The following is a 26,560-nucleotide window of genomic DNA, read 5'->3' as shown; positions in this document are numbered from 1 at the left end:
TTCGTTATAACTCGGATTTTAGTATTCTTTATATTTTTGGAAACCTTATTACAATCCCTACCCTTTTGTTCATCCCAATCGAGATTGTTTAATACTTTATTTTTGAGGGTCAATTATGTAAATATACACAATATGCTAAAATTTCTCTTTATTATTTTAAAAAGAACTACAATTTGACCTACATTATTACATAGGTTTGAAATAACGGTTTGTTACAGAAGTCTGCAAGAGGAATTGGGTACGAAATTGTGTCTAAGTACAGCTTACCATCCGCAAACCGATGGTCAGAGCGAGCGAACGATTCAAAGGTAACTGGGGTGAACATTTACCTTTGGTAGAATTTTCCTACAATAATAGTTTCCACTCAAGCATAAAGATGGCACCTTATCAAGCTTTGTATGGAGAAAAGTGTCGAACGCCGTCGTGTTGGCTGGAAGCCGGGGAAAAACAGTTTATGGGACCTGAAATAGTCCATCAGACTGCTGAAAAGTTGAAAGTGATTAGGGAAAGGATGTTAGCAGCTCAAGATCGTCAAAAGAGCTATGCTGACAAGAAAAGAAAACCGATAACATTCGAAGTTTGAGATTCGGTTTTACTTAAAGTCTCGCCGTGGAAGGGACTTATATGATTTGTTAAAAGGGGAAAGTTAAGTCCAAGATTTATTGGACCGTTTAAAGTTCTTCAGAGAATTGGGAACCAAGCTTACAAGCTAGAACTACCAGAAGAACTAGATGGTATTCATAACACTTTCCATGTGTGTTATTTGAGGAAGTTCACGGGAGATGTACCCGACATCATTCCAATTTCTGAATTAAGGTTGGATGAAAGTAAGAGGTTAACTGAAGAACCGGAGGCAATTGTTGACCGTAAGACTAAGAAGCTGCGACGCAAGATGGTCGAATTAGTGCTTGTGCGTTGGAAACATACGAATGGGCCAAATCTCACCTGGGAAACGGAGAGTGACATGATGAGTCGTTATCCGCATTTGTTTGCTGATGTGTGATTCGGGGGACGGAATCATCCTAAGGGGGAGAGAATTGTAACGCCCATGTTTCTAGGCTAGACATTAATGATGATGTAATAGTCTAGGTTAACATTTGTAATCCGTTTTGAAATAATAAAAATGTATTATTTGAGTATTATGTGTTTTATGCTTAATTGTTGTGATTTGATAAATTAAAGATAAAAATAAGCATTAAAATGAAATATTAGATAAACCTAATATCTATGAAGGAAGTTGTAGTGGTCGTGACAAGGATTCCGGATATATAAAGAATGCTGAAATCCGAGTTATAACGAAGAAGTTATGACATGTCGAAGTTTCGCGACAGAACCGGTCGACACTGCGTGATGTAAATAGTGAATTTACGATAGAACGATTTTTTGCCTTAGTGATCTAAACGAAAGTCATAGAGTTCGTTAAACCGAGAGCGTGCATAAAAAGAACGCCCAAATCTGACTTCGTATGAGGAAGTTATGATTTTTCAAAGTTTCGACTTAGCAGTATGCAGCCCAAAACTCGAAATTTAGATCGAGTGATTTTTAGCCGAAACAATCTAAACGAGAATCGAAGATCTCGTCGATAGTAGTGTAACGGTAAAAAGACAGACGAAAACGGGCGTCGGATGAAGAAATTATGAATTTTTAACGAATATTTCCTCTCTCGGCCTGTTAAAAATATAACTTTAAAAATTTAAGTCAAAATTAGCCGACGGAGTCTAAACGAAAGTTGTAGAGCATAGTCTCAACTACGTGTGGATATAAAGAACGTCAAAAACGGAGTTTGTATGCGAAAGTTACGAATTTTTGAAGTTTGGAAAATGGGAGTACGCCCCGCGTACATGAGTACGCCCAGCGTACTCGTGTGTGTGATCCGGAGTTAGCCACGTTGCCTACTTCCTCGCATGTGACACGTATCTTGTACCATCGACACGTCTGATGCCACACATAACCTTACGCCCAGCGTACGAAGGCTTACGCCCCGCGTAGTGCACCGCTGAGCAGTACGCCCAGCGTACACCATATTTACGCCCAACGTAATGCTGAGCCTCGAACACTATAAATAGCACCCGATGCCATCCGATTTTAGGTTTCAAACTTTCATTCTCCCACCCTATATTTTCTTCTATACTGCAAAAATTACCCCCAAGCCTATTTTATCATTCTAGCATCATAAGCAAGTCCCGGAGAGCCCGAAGATCCCGAGAAAAAGAGTTTTCGAGCCGAAACTCTGTCCGCGTGAAGCTCGGTTTTTGGGAAAACATCCCGGTTTTATCAGAAACGATCATTTTAAGAGACGAGGTGTTGCCCAATTATCGTCTTAACAAGTGAATGTGTAGTCACTTTCATCTTACACATAAATATGAAGTATTTTCTATAAAATACGTGCTATGTGTAATTATATTGGTTGTTTATTTGAGATGGGTGTTGAATCGATGTTTTATACAAGTTTTAAATTGTATATGTATTTTTATCTACAAATATGTTGGGTAAAACATGGGTAGATGAAATAGTTAATGTGTGTTAAAATGATAAGAGGCCTCGATGTTGTTGTTGTTGTTGTTGTTGTTGTTGTCATCTAGCGGAGTATAGATGACGACCATGAACCTTTCTAGACAGTCCAGTGGAACGCTAGCAGGTTCGCAACCTGTAGGTGTTGGTGAACTATATGTTCGTTGGTGTACTCTATCCCCCTCATGGTTGCCTTATTTGACATAAATTGTTGAGGAATCCCTAAAGCAGTGTTGTCAACCCGATGAAAATCCTTAGACTAGGTCCCTTATGATAGGTGTTTAGGGACGTAAAGTGAGGATAACGGGAATGGGTAATCAGGGTTATTGTTGGTTGATGAAATTAATAAATTTATTTTTGGTTGATGAATTTAATAAATTTATTATTATTTGTGGGTTGAAAGCCCTATATGCTCACCAGACTTCCAAGCCTGACCCACTCAGCTTTTTATATTACAGGTAGTGGACCCAGAGCATAGTTGGATGATGACGATGGATTTTTGGATTATAGGCCAGTAGATGTAAATGTCTGTTGTAAGGCTTATAATGTACTGTTTATGCTTTTGGTCTGTATCGGAACATGACATCCCGAGGTTTTGATATATAATGAAAATACATATTTCTTTAAGAAATGTTTTGATAAATTTTTATCATGTTTTGTTTTGGGGACAAATTCTGCAACATCTTTTAAAAAGATTACTATAATTTTATTTTAAAAGCATAAATTAAATCGGTCTTTTCTGGCCGAGAAACTTGGGGATGTCACAGTTGGGTACCCGATTACATTTCAGTACCGCATACCATCCGCAGACAAACGGGCAGAGCGAGAGGACGATTCAGACGCTTGAGGACATGCTGCGTGCATGTCTTAAGGACTTCGGAGGAAGGACACTTATTTACCCTTGGCTGAGTTTTCTTACAACAACAACCATCATTCGAGTAATGATATGCCTCCCTTTTTGCTTCTATATGGGAGGAGGTGTCGGACTCCCATTTGTTGGAGAGAGGTAGGGAAGCGAGTGATGGGTGGCACTAAGATAGTAATGAAGACGACCGAGCAGATTCAGCACGTCAGACAGAGCATACTGACAACCCAGAGTCGCCAAAAGAGTTACGCGGATCGGCGACGATCCGAGCTAGAGTTCCAGGTTGGAGATTTTGTCCTCCTGAAGGTATCCCCATGGAAAGGGGTGATCCGATTCAGGAAACGGGGCAAGCTGGGGCCCCGATACATTGGTCCTTTCAGAGTGATCGCCAGAGTAGGTAGGGTAGCCTACCGGTTAGAGCTACCAGCAGAGTTGAGCCAGATTCATAACACCCTCCACGTGTCCCAGTTGAGGAAGTGTGTAACCGATGAGACGGCAGTAGTACCATTAGAGGACATTCAGGTAGATGTGAGACTGAATTATATTGAGAGACCGATTCTGATTTTGGATCGGAAGGTGAAGGTTCTGAGGAACAAGGAGGTGCCCCTGGTTCAGGTCCAGTGGCAACATCGGAAGGGATCCGAGTGCACTTGGGAGCCGGAGTCCAAGATGCGCGAGCAGTATCCAGAGTTATTTTCAGAGCCTGACTTCGAGGGCGAAGTCTGATTCTAGTGGGGGAGAATTGTAACATCCCAAGACCAGGTATACCTTATAAGCCCTTGTTCTTTTTGTAAATTGTCAAGTTTAGCCCTTATTGAGAAAAGGTGGTAAATGAGTATGTGGGGCGTACGCGATTGTACGCTCAACGTACTCATATGCGTGTTTTTGACGCGGAAGCCACCTAGTACGCTGGGCGTACTATGCACAGAGTGAAAACCCTAATTTGGGGTGTGTCCCTATATAAAGGATATTATAGCCTCATTCCTGGCCACCATTCTCAGACAAACAACCCTCTCAAACCCTAATCCTCGTTCTTGAGCTTGTGTGTGTCCATTTGAGAGCATTAAGTAATTTTGTGTGTTCTTGGAGTGAAGAAGGAGCTTTGAAGAAGAAGGAGTGGGAGTCCAGGCTAGGGGTGAGCATTTGGACCGGTGGACCGGACCGGACCGGACCGTTTTTTTGGACCCCCGGGCCGGTTCTCGGTTCTAAGATTTCTATCCGGTCCGGGCCGGTTTTTTTCCCGGTTCGGTATGGTTTTTACCGGGTTTAGAACCGGTTGGACATGTTTAAAAAAAATCAATTTAATTTAATCGGCTAAGTCGCTAAGAATCTTGACCCCATAACAGTACGTAGCCGCTAGTACGCTACCAATTACCTTACGCAACAAAGATCGACATCGACTGATCATCCAAAATTTCAAGTCGCAAATCGGAGTCGTTGCCCTTCTCTCAAGTCGCAAGTCGGACGTTCCTATCAGGTTATCGTTCCTTCTCTCAACCTTCTCGGCTTCTCAGGTCTCTCTCTCTCAACTCTCAAGTGTCGATTCCCCCTCTTTGTCAAGTCTTAAGTGTCGATTCAAGTGAAAATCGATTTCTGTGAAACTCAAGTCTCGATTCAGAAGTAATGGAATCAAATATCCGGAATGCTAATTGGATTGGACTTGATGATGATGAAACTCAAGTAAGGGTTACTATTTTTGGTTGTTTTTTTGTTAATTTTTGTTGAAATAACAAAGAATGTTGTTATATTTAGTTGAATACTTGTCAAAAAAAAATTATTGTTATTATATGTAAACTAGGGTTATGATTTTTTGTTGATTTTTGTTAATTTTTGTTGAATGTCATAAAGTATGTTGTTATATTTAGGTTATTTGTTGTCAAAATTTTTTTATTGTGATTGTATGTAAACTAGGGTTATGATTTTTGGTTGAATTTTGTTAATTTTTGTTGAAAGTTATAAAGTATGTTGTTATATTTTGTTGATTAATTGTGGAAACGTTTTTGTTGTGACTATATGTAAACTAGGGTTACAACTTTTGGTTGAATTTGTTAATTTTTGTTGAAAGTTATAAAGTATGTCGTTATATTTTGTTGATTAATTGTGAAAACATTTTTGTTGTGACTATATGTAAACTAGGTTACGAATGTTGATGAAGAGGAATATATTGAGAATACACCACAACTCAATTTAGTTGATGATTCGGCAAAAGATGATCAATCAAATTTTAACAAACGAAAAAGAACAGATGGCAAAACGAAAACAAGTCGCAAAAAAAACAAACAAGTGGCAAAGAAACATCCTCTTGTTGGGACACATTTGATAAAGTTATGATAGAAGAGGATGATGGTGTCAAAAGAAGATATGGAAAATGTCATTAGTGTGAAAAACTACTAAAGGCGGATGTGGAAAGAAACAGGACTTCTAGTTTACTCAAACACGTAGGTAGGTGTCAAAAAAACCCGGATAAGCTACAAGATCAAACTCAAACCAAATTGAATCTAAAGAAGGAGTCAAATGGGGAGACTAGTGTTAAAACATGGAAACACGACGACGCTAGGATCAAAAAAGCATTACTAAACCTTTTTGTGGTAGGCGAACTACCTTTTAAGTTCGTTGAAAACGAGGCTTTTGTGGAATACACCAATGCACTTAATGCTAAGGTTGTGTTGCCATCTAGACATACGATATCCCGGAATGTTTCCAAGTTTTACATAGAAGAAAGAAGCAAAATGCTTCAATTTTTAAGTAACCCAAACACCGCTATACATTTGACAACGGACACTTGGACATCTTCTTGTCAAAGGACTACTTACATGGTGGTCACAGATCACTTCATAGATGAGAATTGGATAATGCACAAAAGAATTATAAACATTAGGGAGATAGATAGCCATAAGGGAGAGGATATGGACTGAGAATTACTCGATTGTATTCGCGGATGGGGAATGAAAAATATCATGACCATTACCTTGGACAACGCCGCTACAAACGACAAGGCAATTGACTTTTTGGTAAAAAAAATTGTCCAATCTTTACGATGGTGGAAATCATTTCCAAGTTAGGTGTATGGCCCACATTTTAAACCTTATCGTAAAGGATGGACTAAAATACCAAAACTATCATGTTGAGTGTATCCAAAAGGCGGTACGGTATATTAGATTGTCACCACAAAGAATAAACAAGTTCAAGAAGGCGATGAAAGATTGTGGCTTACAAACGAAGAAGTTTCTATGTGGTGACACCCCTACCCGATGGAACTCGACTTTCGAGTTATTGAAGTCCGCATACCAGTTACGAGAGGCATTTATAGAATTTGGCATAAGAGGTAATATTTATTTTTAAGTTATATTTCAGCATTTCAGCAACATCTTAATAATTTTGTAATCTGTGATTTTTTTTAAACAACTATAACTCATTCGTTTTAAGTCGGATTGACCTGCGGTTTTTTCCAACATTTAGTTTACAGTTTGTAGATGAATTTAGACTATAATTTTGTTGATTTTGGTATTATATTAAATGAGTTATAGTCTTTCAAAGTTGAGGTATCAAAGCTGAATAAATTCAACATTTCAGCAACATTTTAATAATTTTGTAATCTGTGGGTTTTTTTAAACAACTATAACTCATTCGTTTTAAGTCGGATTGATACGCGATTTTTTCCAACGTTTAATTCACAGTTTGTAGATGAATTTTAGACTATAATTTTGTTGATTTTGGTATTATATTCAATGAGTTATAGTCTTTCAAAGTTGAGGTATCAAAGCTGAATAAATTCAGCATTTCAGCAACATTTTAATAATTTTGTAATCTGTGAAAATTTTTAAACAACTATAACTCATTCGTTTTAAGTCGGATTGGCACGCGGTTTTTTCCAACGTTTAATTCACAGTTTGTAGATGAACTTAGACTATAATTTTGTTGATTTTGGTATTATATTCAATAAGTTACAATCCCTCAAAGTTGAGCTATCAAAGCTGAAATATTTCAGCTTTTTAGATATTATTTTAGACTATAATTCTGAATTTTTTGTATCTTTGACAGATAAATCATATGAAAGGGATCTCAGTAGAGTACCGGAAAATTATGACTTTTAAGTTATAACTGAAATGGTGAAGTTCTTTGAAAAATTCAAGACAAAAACAGAGCTTGTTTCGGCTACATCAAAACCTTTGGTAAATCTTTTTATCCGGGAAGTCTTAGATGTGGACATACAATGGTAAAAGACATGAAGACGAAATACGACAAGTATTGGGGTACATACAACAAGATGAACGATTTTATGTACTTCGCGGTTTTACTTGATCCTACCACCAAATCACCTTTTTTGTTACATGCTTTTAAAAAAATGATCGGGTACATGGAAGTGATGGAACCGCCATTGACCCCCGTGGACATAGACATAAAAGCACGTCAAATGGTCCGAGAGATTGAGAATAGGATGGAGAAATTATTTATGACCCCCGCGGACATAGACAAACTATGATTTTTGGTGTTACGGTAATACTTTTGTATGTTTGTCTTATGATTGTTAACTTTTGTTGGTAAACTTGATTTATATGTTACTTGCTTTTATTTGGAAAACTAATTTTACAAGTTATGCATGAAACGAAAATGTAATCATTCTATCAAGTTGTATCGTATCAAACTCAACAACATATTTTAATAATTTGTACTCTATGCAAATAAAGTTGTACCGGTCCAAACGGGTCCAAGAACCGGAAAACCCGGACCTGGACCCGGACACGGACACGGACACGGACACAGACATGATTCATCCGGTCTGGTCCACGGTCCACAAAATTCTCCATAACCGGTCCGATCCGGTCCGGTCCGGTTCGGTCCAAATGCTCACCCCTAGTCCAGGCTATAGATTTAAGCATATATGTGTTGGGAGCTTCATTTGGAGGTATAAAGCTCAAAGCTTTCTCACTCTTTTGTTTTGTGCATCATGTTAGATCATTTTAGGGTTTTGGTCCCAAAGTTGCTTGCTTTATGAGAAAATAAGCTCCAGAGATTATGAGCAGCTCCTTTGAGTGTCCTTAGGGGTATAGTGTCATAAAAATCGAGACTTGGACGTTTGAATCAACCCATGCATGAGATATGAGCATTTTGAGATAAGAGAATGAGAGTTTTGGGTGTTTGTGAATTTATTAGCCATGAAAAGGCTTAAAGTCGCTGACTTTATGGAGTAAGAGCCTTTAGGGAGTCCAGATCTGTGATATGAGCCAAAGTCTTAACTGATTAAGACCAAAAGAGTAGAAAGAGAAGAACTGGGGCGTACGCCGAGCGTAATCTCAGTACGCACAGCGTAGGGTTGAGAATCCCCGATGCATGCGTGGCATCGGAGTACGCCCATCGTAGAGATCTTGTACGCACAACGTACTCGCTAGCGTTGACTTTTGGTTGACTTTTGGGGTTTGGTCAATTTGTGGACTATTAAGGCCATGGAGGGGTAAAATGGTATTTTACCCTTCTGTGAGTTTGTAGAAGGGTTAGTATAGCTTCATTGAGAGCCGTTATTAATTAGGGATAATTGTCGTATGTGTTAGGCGGAGGCTAAACCGGTGATTTGAATTCGAGATTATCTGATTTGTTGCAAGGTGAGTCTTCTCATTATACTTACCATGAGTGGTATCTTTGTGTGACCGAGGTGTCTTATGTGCTTACCTGTGTATTGTGATATTCTGCATTATGTCTTTGTGATTTATGCTGAGTATCATTATTATGAGCTTATTGAGTTAGGGCCGTAGGGTTCACCCGAGTTGTGGGATCGGAGGGTCTCCACTGAGACACATTGACCAGAGGGTCGTATTGAGTTAGCCACGAGTGGCTAATGTGATGTGTGTGGTATTTTGGGTAACTCACTACGCTTCGTGCTTACAGTCTTATGTGTTATGTGTTTCAGGTACCTCTCAGGATCACGGGAAAGCACCGGCTTGATTGTACACACCGATACGAGATTTTGTGGATGGTTCTGGGCTAGTGACATTTTATGTGGATTGTGTTAAACACTTGAGACAATTATGTTTTTGAGAAATATTATTAGTTTTTGCGTGTTTTAAAAATGAAAAAATTTGGTTTGAAAATTTACGGTGTTACAACACACCACAACTTTTAGTCTGGGAGGAATTTACTCTGATTTTTGACATATGATTTTGATACATTGACATATATTATGATAGTTTTGAGATACATGGTTGTGACGTTTATGTGATGGATAATATTGATGGTTTTTATTACTGATTTAAAACGAAATTTTTGGACTATATTTTTGGGATGTTTCAAGTTGGTATCAGAGCCTTGGTTTGAGGGATTCGGGCACACTCTCGGGTGTGTCTGAACTCAAACTAAGGACTTGGTATGAAAATTTTCAAAAGAAAATCGTTTTTACAAAAAGAATTTTGAAAAGAGAAAAGAACTTTGAAAAGAGAAAAAGGGCGTGGTGCATGCAATCAGCCGAGCTCAAGTAAGTACTCCCAAATTACCCATACAAGTTTATGTTATGATATGTTTATGAGAACTACACGCTAGATTAGGACTAATGATCTAGGAAGGATGCCTTATGTGCCTATTATATGTGTATCAGCTTTATGAGAATTGCATGCTAGTTTAGGACTAAGGATCTAGGAAGGATGCCTTATGTGCCTGTTATATGTATCTCAGCTTTATGAACCACATGCTAGTACAGATAGTCTGTGATGGCCTGAATGAGATAGGCATGATTATGTTTACTCGATGCTCGAATGTTGCTTGCTTTGTGCTTTTAGGGTTTCTAGTTATCTTTTACTAATTAGTAAATGAATATGTTAAGTTACATATTGCGAGGACTAAATAATTTCATAATGCTAGGTCTAGCTTTATTGCGCAACTCTTCTTTGAGTCCAACCGTTGTAGGGTAGGATCTCTCATTCGGAGAATTATCTAGTCTTAGTGATATGTAATAGTATTCATGAGCTAGTTAAGGGAAGATAGCAGGGAATTCTTATGCAGCTGATAACAGAGGGTGGGTTGGTGATTACCCTAGGGCAAGACTAGGATGAGTTTAGCATGAGATCAGTAGTAGTAGTAGAAGGGAATTGGTGGAGTCGAGGCAGTTCTTGAGGAAAGTATGGATAGATGTGGAAGGTAGTATGGGACCATACTACTGAAAGTAGAGGATCCGTACTCGAATCAAGGAAGGCTGAGATGAACCCAGGAAACTTGTAGAATGTGAGATCCCTCGAGTTATGATGAGTATATACTGATGTTTGTTATGGTGTATTTTCAGTATGGTGACGCTACGCACTAGACCAGTTAGCACTTCAGGCACTGGTGAGGGATCAGGCTCAGGCTCTGGAGCCGGGCAGCTGGATGAGCAGACGAGGGAGTTCATCTCGTCTGAGATCACACACAACATTTTAGATCAGACTCCTGTGATCTTTGGTTCGGTCAAGGAGGGTATTTTGGAGCTTCTAGATGAGAAGTTGAGCGTTTTCCGCACCTAGGTGGCAGCCATGATGGGGTCGCGCACACTGACTTTCAGGGAGTTCGGGGATTGTGGAGCTCCCGACTATCATGGGGCTCGGGACCCCATTGATAGCAGCAGATGATTGGCTAATGTCGCCAACGCGTTCCGTACGAGCAAATGTCTTGAGGGGGACAAGTTCCGACTTGCATCCTGTCTTCTGAAGGACATGGAACGAGATTGGTGGGAGGAGGTCGGACGAGCCATTGGTGATGATACAGTTCTAGATGCTATGACCTGGAGTGATTTTTCGGCCAGGTTCAGGGCCGAGTTTGCACCTGTGATTGAGGTGCAACAGCTAGCGAGGGAGTTCCAGGATCGTGAGCAGATGACAGAGACTGTGGCGGAGATCACCACCAAGTTTAGGGAGAGGGCCCTTCTTGTTCCGCAGTACATGGCGGACGATGAAATGAAGAAGGCCCGATATCATGAGATGTTGCGGAGTGATATCCGCCAGTTTGTGAGCCGCTCTAGCTGCAAGACGCTGGAGGATATGATTGCTAGGGCTCGAGAGAGGGAGTTGGATTTGGAGATGGAGAGGAAGAGGAAACCATATGGGGTTCAGATAGGCAGTTCGGGCAAGAAGCCCAAGTTATCAGACCACAGATCGAGGAGCCAGCAGGGGCGCAGGCGGTGTGGCAAGTGCGAAAAGATGCATGAGGGGGCGTGCAGGGTGGGGAGTTCGGGCAGCTTCAAGTGCGACCGAACTGGTCATATGAGCAGTGATTGCACAACTACCACCAGCACCACAGCAGTTTCAGATCTGATTTGCTTTCAGTGCAATCAGAGGGGCCACAAGAAGGCCCAGTGTCCGAGTTTGGCAGCAGAAGGACAGGTGGCGGTACCCACTCCTGCCACGTTGAGGATTACAGATGGCCGTCAGGGCCAGGCAGGCCTACGGAGAGGAGCAGGGCTTTCCAGCTTGCTGCAGAGGAGGCACGTGCGGCCCCTGATGTTGTGTCGGGTATGTATTCTCTCCTTATCTCTTTATTTGTTATGATTATTGCTTATGTTTATGTGTTTGTTATAGGATCGTTCTTAGTGAACGATATATCAGCCTTGGTACTGTTTGATTCGGGTGCAACCCGATCTTTTGTGTCGTTCGTGCTCAGCAAGCGATTCGCAGGAGCTCCGGGGGACTTGGATTGCCCACTAGATGTGGAGATAGCAGATGATAGGACCGTTACGGTTGCGAGGGTTCACAGAGGTTGTACTCTACAATTATCAATGAGCAGTTTTCAGTGGATCTGGTTCCTATTACCATACGAGGGAATAAGGTTATAGTGGGTATGGATTGGTTGAGCCCCAATGGGGCAGTGATCGACTGCGAGCAGCAGCTAGTGAGGGTTCAGACTCCTAGTGGGGGAGGGTTAGTGATCCAGGGCGAGAGACCACAGCGCGGACCAGTTTTATGTTTAGCAGCGAGGGTGAGGCATTACCTTCAGCAGGGTTGCGCAGGTTATGTCGCTTATGTTATGGATACCCGGGATAAGGGTAAGACGATAGTGGATGATGTACCGGTCGTGCGAGAGTACTCAGATGTGTTCCCGGAGGATTTTCCTGGGATACCTACGGAGAGGCAGGTTGAGTTTAGAATTGACTTAGTCCCTGGTGCGGCTCCGATAGCCAAGGCACCATATCGGTTGGCTCCTCTTGAGATGCATGAGTTGTCTACGCAGCTGCAGGAGCTGCTAGACAAGGGATTTATCAGGTCGGGTAGTTTGCCATGGGGAGCCCCGATCCTATTTGTGAAGAAGAAGGATGGGTCGCATCGGATGTGCATAGACTACCGGGAGCTGAATAAGGTAACGGTGAAGAACCGTTATCCCCTCCCGAGGATTGATGATTTGTTTGACTAGATACAGGGTGCATCTTGGTTCTCCAAGATTAATTTGCGATCGGGTTATCACCAGATGCGAGTCAGGAATGAGGATGTGCAGAAGACGGATTTTAGGACTCGCTATGGTCACTATGAGTTCGTGGTGATGCCGTTTGGGCTCACCAATGTTCCAGCCGCATTCATTGATCTCATGAACCGAGTGTGCAGACCGATTCAGGATCGGTCTGTGATTGTTTTCATTGATGATATCTTGGTCTACTCCAAGAGTCAGGAGCAGCATGCAGAGCACCTGAGGGAGGTGTTGGAGACACTGAGGAGGGAGAAACTTTTTGCAAAGTTCTCCAAGTGTGAGTTCTGGTTGCGCGAGGTGCAGTTTCTTGGGCACCTTACCAGAAGGGTATTCTGGTCGATCCGGCCAAGATAGAGGTCGTGATGCAGTGGGAGGTTCCGAGGTCTCCAACTGAGATTCGGAGTTTTCTTGGTCTAGCGGGTTATTACCGGAGATTCATCCAGGAGTTCTCCAAGATCGCTGTTCCTTTGACCCGAATGACCAAGAAGTCGGTGACATTCCAATGGGGGACTGAGCAGCAGGCAACCTTTGAGACTCTTAGACAGCGGTTATGCGAGGCACCGATTTTGAATCTACCCGAGGGAGTTGATGACTTAGTGGTTTACTGTGACACGTCGATTACGGGCATGGGTGCAGTTTTGATGCAGCGAGGTCATGTGATAGCTTATGCTTCGAGGCAGCTGAAGCCTCACGAGGCTAACTATCCGATGCATGATTTAGAGCTGGGCGGCTATGGTTTTCGCCCTCAAGATTTGGCGGTATTACCTCTATGGAGTCCGTTGTACCATTTACACGGACCAAAAGAGTTTGAGGTACCTCATGGATCAGCCGAATCTGAACATGAGACATCGTCGGTGGTTAGATGTGGTGAAGGATTATGACTGTGAGATCCTTTACCACCCGGGCAAGGCCAATATGGTAGCCGACGCCCTGAGCCGCAAGGCGGAGACGACTCCTATTAGAGATATATGTTTGATGATGGCTGTAATTACTCCATTGTTGGAGCAGATTAGAGAGGCGCAGGTTGAGGGCTTGAAGGAAGAGCACCAGAAGTGCGAGCGGATTGTAGGCCGGGTGTCCTCGTTTGATTATGACAGCCGAGGGTTGTTGACCCTGCATGGGAGGGTCTGGGTTCCGTACTGGGGCGTAGTATGACAAATTCTGATGGAGGAGGCCCACAATTCGAGGTTCTCTATCCATCCCGAGGCGACGAAGATGTATCGGGATCTTCGCCCTGATTACTGGTGGCCCTGCATGAAGCGGGATGTTGCTTGGTACGTGGAGCGGTGCTTGACCTACAGGAAGGTCGAGGCCGAACATCAGCGTCCCCACGGCAAGATGCAGCCATTGGACATTCCCGTGTGGAAATTGGGAAAATATCACTATGGGTTTCATTACCAAGCTTCCCAGGACCGCACGTGGAGTAGATTCGATATGAGTCATCGTGGATCGGCTGACCAAGAGTGCTCATTTTATCCCGATCCAGGAGAGTATCTCGACCGAGAAGCTAGCCGAGATATACGTGCGTGAGATAGTGGCACGACATGGAGTGCCTGTCTCGGTGGTGTCAGACCGAGATGTCCGTTTCACTTCCAGGTTTTGGAAGCGGTTTCACGAGGAGATGAGCACTCGTCTCCACTTCAGCACCGCTTTCCACCCTTAGACAGACGGACAGAGCGAGAGGACGATACAGACTCTCGAGGACATGCTACGCACATGTTTTTTGGATTTCGGTGGCAGTTGGGATACGTATCTTCCGTTAGCGGAATTTTCATATAACAACAGTTACCACGCCAGCATAGACCGACCTCCCTTCGAGATGCTCTACAGGAGGAAGTGTAGGACCCTAATTTTTTGGGGCGAGGTCGGTCAGAGAGTCATGGGGAGTAATGAGGTAGTACTCAAGACTACAGAGCGGATCCAGCAGGTCCGGAGCAGGCTTCAGACTGCTCAGAGTCAGCAAAAGAGCTACGCCGACAAGCGGCGTTCAGACTTGGAGTTTCAGGTGGACGATATGGTCCTCCTGAAGGTGTCAACTTGGAGAGGTGTTATCCGGTTCCGGAAACGGGGCAAGCTGGGCCCCAGGTACATTGTTCCTTTCAGGGTTATAGCCCGGGTGGGCAAGGTGGCATATCGATTGGATCTACCAGCAGAGCTCCGGCAGACCCACAACACTTTCCATGTTTCCTAGTACCGGAGGTGCTTAGTGGATGATTCAACGATTGTGCCCTTGGAGGATATTCAAGTTGACGACAGCCTGAACTACATTGAGAGGGCGATGTCGATTCTGGATCGCAAGACGAAAACCTTGAGGAACAATGTTGTTCAGTTAGTGAAGGTGCAGTGGCAGCATCGCAGGGGTTCAGAGTGGACGTGGGAGCCCGAGGAGGAGATGAGGGAGCACTACCCAGAGTTGTTTTCAGATGCAGCAGACTTCGAGGATGAAGTCTAAGACAAGTGGGGGAGAATTGTAACGCATGGTTCCTGGTATGCATTTAACTAATTTATTTATTTATTTTGGAAGGGTAACACGACGATTTGGTGGCCCTAACTCGTCGAGTAGAGGGCTGAATATGCGCGGGGTTTAAGCTATCTACTCGACGAGTCAAGAGCCCTCGACTCGACGAGTAGATCGACCAGAGTGAAACCCTAATTTTGGGGTTTTGCACCCTATTTAAGCTCCTTAACCCCCACCCCTTGGCCTTATTTCCAGCCTCCATGTCCCAAACCCTAATCCACGAAACCATAGAGCTTTCTTTGAGAGTGTGAGCCATTTTTTAGTGATCTTTGTGTGCTTTTGAGGCTTGTGGAAGAAGAAGAAGATAGAGGGCTCAAGAGGGAAAGAGTAGATCCAGAAACTACACTCCATTTGCTACATTTTCTGGTAATCAAGTTTCTATCTTGGCTATTAGTTCATTAGGTCTCCTTATGTCCTCTTTATGTGGGTTTTTGGTCCAAGAATGATAGCTTTTGGAGAATGATCAACCCAAGTGGGTATTCTTCCAGATTTAGTTTGGTGTATGGATGGTTTAAGGACCAAGTTCTAGGTCCCAAGGAATTAGGGTTTGAGCTAAACCCTTTACGAAGTGGTATTAATGGGTAAAGTCAGAAACTTTACCCTTAAAAGGACATTTTCAGGGTTTATGTGAAGTATGAAGTTTGGATCTGAAGTGTAGGGGCTTAATCTATTAAGATAGCCCAAACAGATAGGGGAACTCGACGAATCCAGAAAGGGACTCGACGAGTTGAAGTCGGGTTGTCCCGATTCTATGCCAGGTAGGTCTGTGAAGGGACTCGACGAGTTGACTCGGTTGACCACAAGTCTGAGTAGTATAGGAACCTGCTGAGTTAGGAGGTAACTCAACGAGTTGAGTTAACTGGGAGTTGACCTTGACTTTAACTTTGACCAAGATGTTGACTTTGACCAGGGGTAAAATGGTCATTCTACCCTGAGAAGGATTATCATATTTTTGATTAAGTGCTATTGTGAAATTGATAGTCGGGGAGTCGTTGGAGCAGCCATCAGAGATTCCTCACACGAGATTTCACAGCTAGCATTCGAGGTGAGTTTCCTCCAGTAGGAACGGGTCTAAGGCACCAAGGCCGGCCCGTTTAGCTAGTAGTAGTTCTGGACTATGGTTCGATGCCGGGCGGGGCCCGATGTAGGTTTATATGCTTTTCCGGATTTCGATCCGATGTCGGGGCGGTCCCAAGGAATGCTTGTATGCTTGATGTCTTTGTGATTCTTGCATGTGTTTGTATTGTATGTTTCCGGACATCGGTCCGATGCCGGTGCGGTCCTGATGAATGTTAGTATGTTACCAGATTACGGTCCGATGCCGGGCGGGGCCCGAGGAATGTTTAAGTGTTAATGTTATATACTTAGGTTTATGTGTATTATTGATTATGCTCATATGTATTCTGAGATGTGCTCGATGTCGGGCGAGGCTCAATGCCGGGCGGGGACCGATGCCGGGCGGGGCCCGATGCCGGAAAAGCCGATGTCGAGCTTGACTCGATGTAGCAGGGGCGGGGCCCAAGATATGTTTATGTGAAATGTGTATGGTATGTGGTAGTTGGGGAGACTCACTAAGTTTCATGCTTACAGTTTTCAGTTTTGGTTTCAGGTACTTCTGATAGCAAAGGGAAGAGCTCGGGATGACTGCATGACACACACCACAACTTTTATCCTGAGAGGAATTTACTCTGATTTTTGGCATATGATTTTGATACATTGACAGATATTATGATACTTTTGAGATACATGGTTGTGACTTTTATGTGATGGATAATATTGATGGTTTTTATTACTGATTTAAAATGAAATTTCTGGACTATATTTTTTGGGATGTTTCAGTGGAACTAGAATAGACCGTTACGTGAGGGGGGGGGGGGTGGGACGGATGACTACTTCTCAATTCTCGGATCTTTTGTCTTGTTTGTCGTAGGTGATCCTCACAGACCGGACGAATAAATGGGAGTGAGAATTAGGCCCGGATGGTGTTTTTGTGGTTAATTCCATGCTATGCCATATTTATGATATTTTGTTGCAAGATGGTGGAGGTGTGACTCGTTGGTGTCGTTTAGTCCCTTTAAAACTAAATATCATCTTATGGCGGGTGTTGTTGGATTGAATTCCTTACATGGTAAACTTGATGGAAAGAAAAGTTGATATTCCTTCGATTATTTGTCCTTCATGTGAGTTACAAGTGGAAGATTCCCATCATGTGTTTGTTCACTATGATGTAGCCATGAATGTTTAGAGAAGAGTGTTAAAGTGTCTTGATTTACCCTTCCTTTTATTCAACAATGTTGCTAATATTTGCAATTGGATGGATTCAAATAGTTTGTTGCATTCAAAGAAGAAGGCAGTGGAGGTCATTGTTCTTACAACGATTTGGACGGTTCGAAATGGTGTTGTGTTCCAAAGCATCAAGTTGAAGATAAGCTCCATTTTTTTATAACACTGTCTCACATTCGTTTGATTGGTTTTCTCATAGATGTGGTAACAATACCATAACTTAGACGTTGTGGTTACAAAACCCAATGCACCGTGTCTCTTTGTAATTGTTTTTCCCTAGTTCCTTGCTAGGTTGTTTTCGTTTATATATTTCAACCGTTAAAAAAAAACCACGATGACACGTCACCTATTGCATTGTATGGAACCTCCCACTCCGACCAGCCTAAGGATTCATTTTTTTCAACTTTATGTTGATAAGTATAAAACTTTCATACATATGTGATTCATTTTCAACTTTATGTTGATAACTATAAACCTATCATATTTATGTTACATCATTATCTTTGTTAATTTGATTTGGTATTAATCGATCATCACAAAGTTATAAGTTATAAAAATACATTATTTAATATGAAGTGAACAAAATCTTGAGTGTGTTGTATTTTTTATACACACGGGTATACATCTAAAACAAGTTGACATGAACTACAAATTTTCTTGTGAGATAAAAAAAGAAACATTTAAAATAAAAAACAAACATAAACAATGGTATAATTGTAGTTTAAATACCAACTAAGCATTAATTTTAACATCCATAAATCCATAATCTATATATAAACATTAAACATTTACCAAATACAAAATAACTACTCGGAAATGTCTATTGGTTGTTTCCTCTTTCCACATCTATTGTTTATCACGTCTTCTAACTCTTTCGCCAAACTTGACGACTTTGGATAACATGTTGAGGATCCCACTCTCTATCGCAACTTAGTTGGAGCTCTCAAGTATCTTACTTTTACACGGCCCGATATAACTTATGATAGATTCTTTTTTAGTATGAATGGTATTTTGGTCTTTTAACAAACAAGGAAAAGAATGAAATTGAATTCCTTCGAAACTTGGAAGGAATGATGAATTGCATGAATAGTTGAATCTAGGAGTGAAGGAATTGAATTTTGTCAATTAGCAACCAAACATGTAATGAATGGAATCTTGAATTCCAATTCCGCAAAATTCTATTGGAATCCACAAACTAAACGTCCCTTAAGGTGTGCTTGGTTGGGATTATGATGAAATTTGACTGAACTGAAATTCAAGGTTCCATTCTATGGTGTGTTTAGCCGGCATGTGGATACAATTCAATTACTTCAAAATCTTTCAAATTCCATGTTTAAAGGATTTCAACATTCTATTTCTGTTTTTTTTTTTTTTTAAGTAAAAGACCAAACACCCTCATTATGTATATCTAAACAAATAAAAACAAGAAATACCCAAAAAATATCATATTCCCGTTATTAATCGGTCCCATCTTTGAGCTTGTAATTATCGTACCAACATGGGTCCCATTGGATGAAAGCTTCGTTTTCCTACTATACCAAGATTGGGCCCTCTGTCTCATTTTCCTCAAAATCTGGACCCGACTAGTAACGATGGACCACGTGTGTAGTGGATGCCACCTGACGAGTACTAAAATTTGAACGCATACAAGACAACAACTTCTCACGGCTCCATGAATTTTGGGTGTTACACGATGAATACCTTATGTATTAGCTCGAGGGGTATTTCGTGTATTTGGATACCTTTTAGTGATCAACTCAAAGGTCTTTAGGTACACATGGTTAGGATGCCTTGGGTTTAGTTTGTTATGCTTTGTGTGAAGCAGTTCATGTGTGGTTGACTAACCCTCATAATTCGATTATTAAGAAGACTGAAATTGCCGACATTTGATTGGTGGAGGTTTCGTAATTTTGGCGAAGATAAACAAGAGACTAGTTGTTTATCATGATTAAACCATAATTTAAGTTGGTTTTGTGATATTGATGTAAATGTTAGTTTGTGTGAATATGGTTTGTGTTGTGGGAGGGTGGGGAAAGAGCATAAATATATAAAATGTTTATGTAATTTGGAAGTGATATAAAAAGGGTAACTATTTAGCATCTTGTGTACTTGTGCAGTTAGTTTCCTTGTTGGGCAATGGTAATGATTATGAGTCATGAGATGTGTTCATCTTTTATTTATTTAGTTTATTTTTATTGCTATAGTTTTGAAATGATGGGTTTTATTTTGTTTTGTTGTGAAGTATTAGAATAAATGACCGGATTCTATTAGAAGCATAAGAATCTGCATACGAAAGGATTTCTTGTTTTTTGCTTAAAAAAGAAATTATCATTTGTTTGGACTATGCTACTACAAAATCTATGATATTCGAGCGAATATAAGGTCAAATTATTATAAAAATATCATAAACAATATGATCACGAAGAACTTGATTTATCGTCACACTTTATAATCGTTTCCAATTTGTAACATCGCCTAACCTACAATGTAACCTTCTGTGAATCATCATGATATCGTGAAATCTATATGAAAAACTTTGATTAATTATGAATAATAAAATATCATGTATCATCCTAATCCAATGTGTATCATAAATCAAATCAATTTAAAGTTACTGCAAATTTGGTCCTGCAATTTATTGTTTTATTTGGTTGATATTCAAAAATAATTTATGTACCCGATCTAACAACATTAATTTTGTTTTTTTTTTATATCATTTCTACCAAACTTAAACTTAGAGCATATGGTATAGGCAACGAGAAATGCTATTATTGCTGATGTGACACCTCATAATAGTCATAATAAGATGAACACCATCCCCTTCTTGTTGTATCTAGTTGTGTTGTTTCTTGTTGTGGTCATGACTAGATGAAACGTGATCTTCTATTGGCTGCACAAATTCTCTCTTTCTATCTCTATCCTCTTAACGGGTGTTATAACACCATGAACATCACCCCCTTTTTTTGTTGCTTCTTGTTATAACATCACTTCAAGTTGCTCATACTTAATAGTCTTAGAAACGACTTTGGTGTTCTTGCCAAATGCAACCTTACAATTTCTGAGATACTTTGTGATTTGACCTTCTCCTATAAGTGTTTCAGCCTTGCATGAGAGAATTTCTAAGTTCATTTTTTTTAAAAGAAAAGTTAAATATAATTTTTTTGTTTTTTATACTTAAAAATTATAGGCCCACTATATTTTTGCAGAAACCTTATGAAAATAAGTGTGGAATTACAACAACTTCGCAGCAAAAATGTATTTTAGTAGGAAGCCCACCTAGCTATTTTGTTTGGAATATGCTTATGACTAATGAGATTAGACTAAATTGGTCTTTTTTTCTTTAAACAAAAACATGTGATAGATAAAAATGAATTTAATAAGACAATCTATATAGTATATACATATATAAATGTCAAAATATAACTTGTTATATTAAAACAAGATCAACAATTCTTACATTTTTATTCTTTCTTGTCATCTTGTGGTTCTTTGAAGATTTTTTCATATAATATTGTGATATAATCATAATCATGAACCAAAGAAACTTTTGTTGTTTGGCGGTTTGAATTTTCAGCGACCTACTTGGAGGCTTTCACTGTCGATATGTGTCCACCTTCACCACGGAAACGCATCCAATTCTCTGTTCGAACCCCACTTTACTTTCACACCTTCAGCGCACATAATGTGACTCTCTCTCTCTCTCTCTCTCTCTCTCTGACACAATTACACACGCAATTTCTCTTTGATTCGCGAAATTTCTAATGGACTCGATCATCCTACCGGCGGGCTGTATTTCCGGCGTTGTATCCGCTGCAGGAGATCGTCGAATACCGTGTACAACCTCAAAGACTAGCGTGCGGCTATTTTTCTCTACTCGTTCGTTACCACGGTTCTCCGATCGCGATCATAGCCGTTTGGCTGCCATTCATTCTGTCGCTGCTGATAAGACTAATTCCACGCCTGTAAGGATGATGTTTGTTGTAGTTTTTTACTCGGAATTTGTTTATGTGTTAATGTGATGTCGTTGTCAGCTTTACCTTTCAGATCTGATATGCAAATTAAAAGTGACTTGTAGTTTCTGTTTTATTTTATTGTGAATGATTTGTGTCAGGTGCTATAGAGTTTGTATGAAGAGCGATTTCATTCATTAAAGTCTTTTTCAATCGTTTTCGCATTACTTTCATGTCTCTGTGCAATACGCTGGCCATTCTTGCTTTTACTTGTGATATTATCTTCTCTGTAATAGTGAACGACAGGGAACTTGAACCAGATGTATTACAAGCTTTACATGATTCTCGAAAATGAACCAAAATTGGTTACAAACCTATAACACCTAGAATTTGTAGCAGTTGTGAAGCAACTTTTACAGCTCTAGAATTTGTAGCAAGGGATCTTCACTTCAAAACTAAATCACAGAGCTTTGATTAAATAGTGTGTTAGGAGCTGAAGTTTTCTGTAAATTTGAATATGCTTGTTACTTCTATACCTAAATTACTAACACTTCATCTCCATAAACATGCATCTTACTAGCTATTTTATATGACATATTCTAGTAGGCTGATTGTTAGCAGATGAGATGATTTTAGCCTGTTAGGGGAAGAGTTAACAAACTTGTTCTACATGTCACGTCAGCATAATTCTTTCCTTAATATGTTTCATTGCATCAATTTGCAGACAAGAGATGGAACATATACAGTTGCTGAGTTTATGACAAGAAAAGCCAACTTACTTGTGGTAGAACCAACAACTACAGTTGATAAGGGTAAGTTTTGCTATGGAAATTTACAGATTAAACATTTCATCTCATTTTTATGTTCTATATCAACAGCTTTAGAGATTCTTGTTGAGAAAAGAATCACAGGCTTTCCAGTTGTTGATGCTGATTGGAATTTGGTATGTTATGTTCTTCATATCTTCATCTTTTGTAGCTTGAGTTAAAGCAATAGAATTGATCATTGAATTAAGAACTTATCATTACTTTTTCTCTTTCTAAATGTCTTCAGGTTGGTGTCGTTTCAGATTATGACTTGTTAGCACTTGATTCAATATCAGGTACTATTTTTATCATTAAGGACTGTTTCTTCTTGACTTAATCTGGACATAATGACTTAATGGGTTAAGCCAAAAAACTAAGCTTAATATATTAAGACACTTGACCTTTTACATATTTGCCCTTCTTTTTCCTCCCAACTCCTTTTGCATTAAAGTCTATGAATACCCTAAAACTTGTTTTCTGGAAATAAGGGTAAAATGGTCATTTAGTCTCATTCAGACTACTTTAAGTATCCATGTGAATGATGATTTTTATTTTTATTTTTTGTTTTATGATTTTGATTTTTTTGAACTTTTTTTTGGTTTTCAGGTGGTAGTCACAGTGACACAAGCTTGTTTCCTGATGTGGATAGTTCTTGGAAAGTATGTCAAAAATCCTTAATTTTCAAGATTCATATGACACTTTTGTTGTATTTTTGTTCTTGATTTATTATATAAAATATAACATATTTGTTTTATTTATAGACATTCAATGAGATTCAAAAACTACTTGGTAAAACTGATGGAAAAGTTGTGGGAGATTTGATGACACCTGCTCCACTTGTAGTTCATGACACCACAAACCTTGAAGAAGCTGTAAGGTATTAATCACTCTTAATTTTTCTTTCCAATTAAATTTCGTATTTATTTTTTTATTATTTTTATTTTAACTATATTGATTTTTATAAAAATAGGTTGTTGCTTGAAACAAAATACCGTAGGCTGCCAGTAGTCGATGATAATGGGAAACTGGTAAGATTTTACAACCAATAAATAAATATTTATTTATTTATTTATTTGTTGTGATTTTGATAAATAGGTTGGACTTATTACAAGGGGAGATGTTGTTAGGGCTGCTCTTCAGATAAAACATGATATTAAGAAAATGCAATCAGAGTGAAAAAGATTATAATTTGGTCATTTGTGAATCAGCATAAAGCAACATGATGAGGTATTTTGATAGGTAGATATGTTAAAATATAGACATTTTTTTGGAAGATTGTATTCCTAATTATTATTATACAGTATATAATAGTTCAATTAAAAAAAAAAGAGTTTTGGCGACTTTTTTTTCAGTGGTTTTGATTTTCTTGTTGAACAATGATTGTTTGGTTTGCTTCTGTTTTATAATTTGACTATAATGAAGACATACTTTCTTAGGTTATATTTGGCTTACTAGCTGAAAAACTGGCTGTTAAATAAAAGGCTAACTGATAAAAAATGATGTTTGGTAAAACTAGCTAAAAAGCTAGGTGAAAAATATGAAATGACATTTAAAAGAATGTGTTTTTATAATTAATTAAGGGGTATATTTGGAAAATTTTAAAAAAAACTCTTAAAAAGCTAGTATAAGTGGCTTTTTAAAAAGCCAGCTTACAAGTTAATTTTTGGCTTACCAAACATGACAACTAAAAAAAACTCGAAAAATAAGCTAGCTGTGGCACGCCAAACACACCAAACCTTTTGAGTTTTGGAGAGATGTCATTTTGAGACTATTTTCCTTAAATTTGGGCATTTTTTAAGTTATGTGTTGAAAGTGTAGTTAGAAATTAGCGTTATTTTGATTATACTTGGTTGATTTGATTTAATTATTTATTAATTGTTTTTTTAAACTACTAGGAGTCATATTATGGTTAACCTATTATAAATTTTTAGGCTGTTTTTGGAAAGAATGAAATCTAAAATTGGAATACAAAGAATTGAATTTTGTGATGCTTTTTGTTGAGATAAAATGGAAAGTGGTTTTGTTTGGTTTGTAGATTTGTCAAAGAAATTTGAAAGTAAATTATATAATATGACAAAAATGTAATTTTATTGATTTTTTGCAACGTATTATTATTTTTAGTAAAAATAATAAAAGATTTCATTTAATTAAAATTCATTTATTAAACTTTTACCCGTTAATCCCTATGTTTTTTTGAATTTGCACATATTATAGAAAGAAAAAGAATAGAGTTTTTCAAAACAAAATATAAGATTACATTTTGGATAAAAATAAATAGTGATATCTTGCTTAGGGGCTAGGTTTAGGGCCGGTTAGTTCGGAGTTGGATCCATATTAGATGAATAGGAAAATGACTTACAAGGGTAATCATCTTTATCGTTTTGTTTACATTTATGTAACTTGTTTATTTTTGTACACATTTCAGCATTTAACTTGTTATATGTGTTCACATATTGCCATTGTCACCGGCTATAGCAGGTGACAGTGGTAATATGTGAACAAATTAACAAGTAAAATGGTTAAATGTGTACAAAAAAAGTTGTCTAAATGTGAACAAAACGAAAAATTAATAACCCTGATAAGTCATTTTCCCCAGTTTTAATAGCGATTTTATTTTTCATATTTGTTTGTATTATTTTTTTCAAACGTTATTTTTAAAATATCCATAATTTCCTAAATATTAATTAAATGTTTATCAATTTTAAACTTTATTTTTTAATTAATAAATATGTTTTTGTTTTGTGAAATATTTTATATAGCCTCTTATATTTTTTTTTCTTTGGTTTTGAAGCATATACAATAATTTTAAAGTAAATAACATCTAACAATAAAATAAAATAAATTAAATATGTAACAATAAGTATGGATGGTCTTTTAAAAAGTTAAAAAGAAAATATTACTTACAAAAAAAAAACAAAAAAAAATCTATATAATGTAAATGTTTTAAAATTATTCCAACTTTTTAATGCTTTTTACTTAGAAGTTTATAAACTTTTAATTTTTCTAATACAACGTTTTAAACTAGTATTTAATGAAAGTGTTTTAAAATGTTATAAAAAAATATTAAATTATCATACAAAATCTGTGAAACACTTTAAAAATATTGTAAAAAAAGTTTAGAAATAAATTATCATACAAAATCTATGAAACACTTTAAAAATATTATAAAAAAAGTTTAGAAATAAATGTATGAAAGTTATAGAAAACTTGTATGAAAATGTAAAAAAAACAAGTAAAAAATTTGTAAAAGAATTCTAAAACATTTATAAAATATTTTGTTTAAAAGCACTTGTATTAAAATTATATGAAAGTACAAAAAAAGTTGAAAAAAATTATAAACAAAGTTTAAAACATTGTATTAGAAAAACCTATAAGAAAAAAAAAATCATAAAAATGTTGTAAGAAATTATAAAAAATTTAAGAAATTTGTAAAAAAAATATGTGAAAAAATATTATAAAAATGTTGTAAGAAATTATAAAAAAATTTAAGAAATTTGTAAAAAAAATTGTTCACATTTAGTTAACTTTCTTTTTTTGTACATATTTGACCATTTAACTTGTTAAATATGTTCAATATTGCCATTACCACCTGCTATAGCAGGTGACAATGGTAATATGTGAACATATTTAACAAGTTAAATGGTCAAATGTGTACAAAAAAAAAATAAAGTTACCTAAACGTGAACAAGACGAAAAGGTAATTACCATCGCTGGTCATTTTCCCTAGAAGAATTAAAGCTAGAAAAGGAAAACATATGTGCAAATGTGTGTGGGTGTGGACACATGTGAATGTGTATGGTGTGGGTGTGGGTATGGGTATGGGTATATGTATGGGTACATGTATGAAGGCGGGGGTAAGGTGGATATAAGTATAGGGGTAGGGGTAAGGTAGAGGTAGATGTGGATATGAGTGTTGCGTCAACATAAGCTTGTAATCTTGTGGGCGTAGATGTGTGTGTGTGTGTGTGTGTGTGTGAGAGAGAGAGAGAGAGAGAGAGAGTATGGGTGGGTGAGTAGGGGATGGGTGGGGGCGGGGTAGGGACATAAGGAATGAAATCTGTTTTGATTTTAATAAAAAAATATAATTTGTTTTTATTTTAATATATTGTGTTTAAATCAAAGAGAAGGTGTGAAGATATTTTTCTCTTTTTAATAAAACATAAGGAATAAAATCTAAAATCTTTGCCGTTAGCCCACAAATGACAAATTCCTT

General features: G+C 38.4%; 1 protein-coding gene across 1 annotated transcript; it reads left to right on the top strand.

The window, feature by feature from the left end:
* The first annotated feature begins 21,148 nt into the window (after positions 1-21,148).
* LOC145135573 (CBS domain-containing protein CBSX1, chloroplastic-like) lies at positions 21,149-23,698 on the top strand. The gene is made up of 8 exons (XM_079069830.1): positions 21,149-21,553; positions 22,266-22,353; positions 22,420-22,484; positions 22,595-22,643; positions 22,954-23,006; positions 23,109-23,224; positions 23,318-23,375; positions 23,443-23,698. The coding sequence occupies exons 1-8, from the start codon at positions 21,353-21,355 to the stop codon at positions 23,521-23,523; spliced, it is 711 nt and encodes a 236-aa protein (XP_078925956.1). The 5' UTR covers positions 21,149-21,352; the 3' UTR covers positions 23,524-23,698.
* Positions 23,699-26,560: the final 2,862 nt, after the last annotated feature.

The sequence above is a fragment of the Lactuca virosa genome, chromosome 9, assembly GCF_052849685.1.
Source record: "Lactuca virosa cultivar CGN04683 chromosome 9, Lactuca_virosa_CGN04683_v6, whole genome shotgun sequence".
NCBI classification, from domain to species: Eukaryota; Viridiplantae; Streptophyta; class Magnoliopsida; order Asterales; family Asteraceae; genus Lactuca; species Lactuca virosa.
This window is presented reverse-complemented; position numbering and strand designations above follow the sequence as displayed.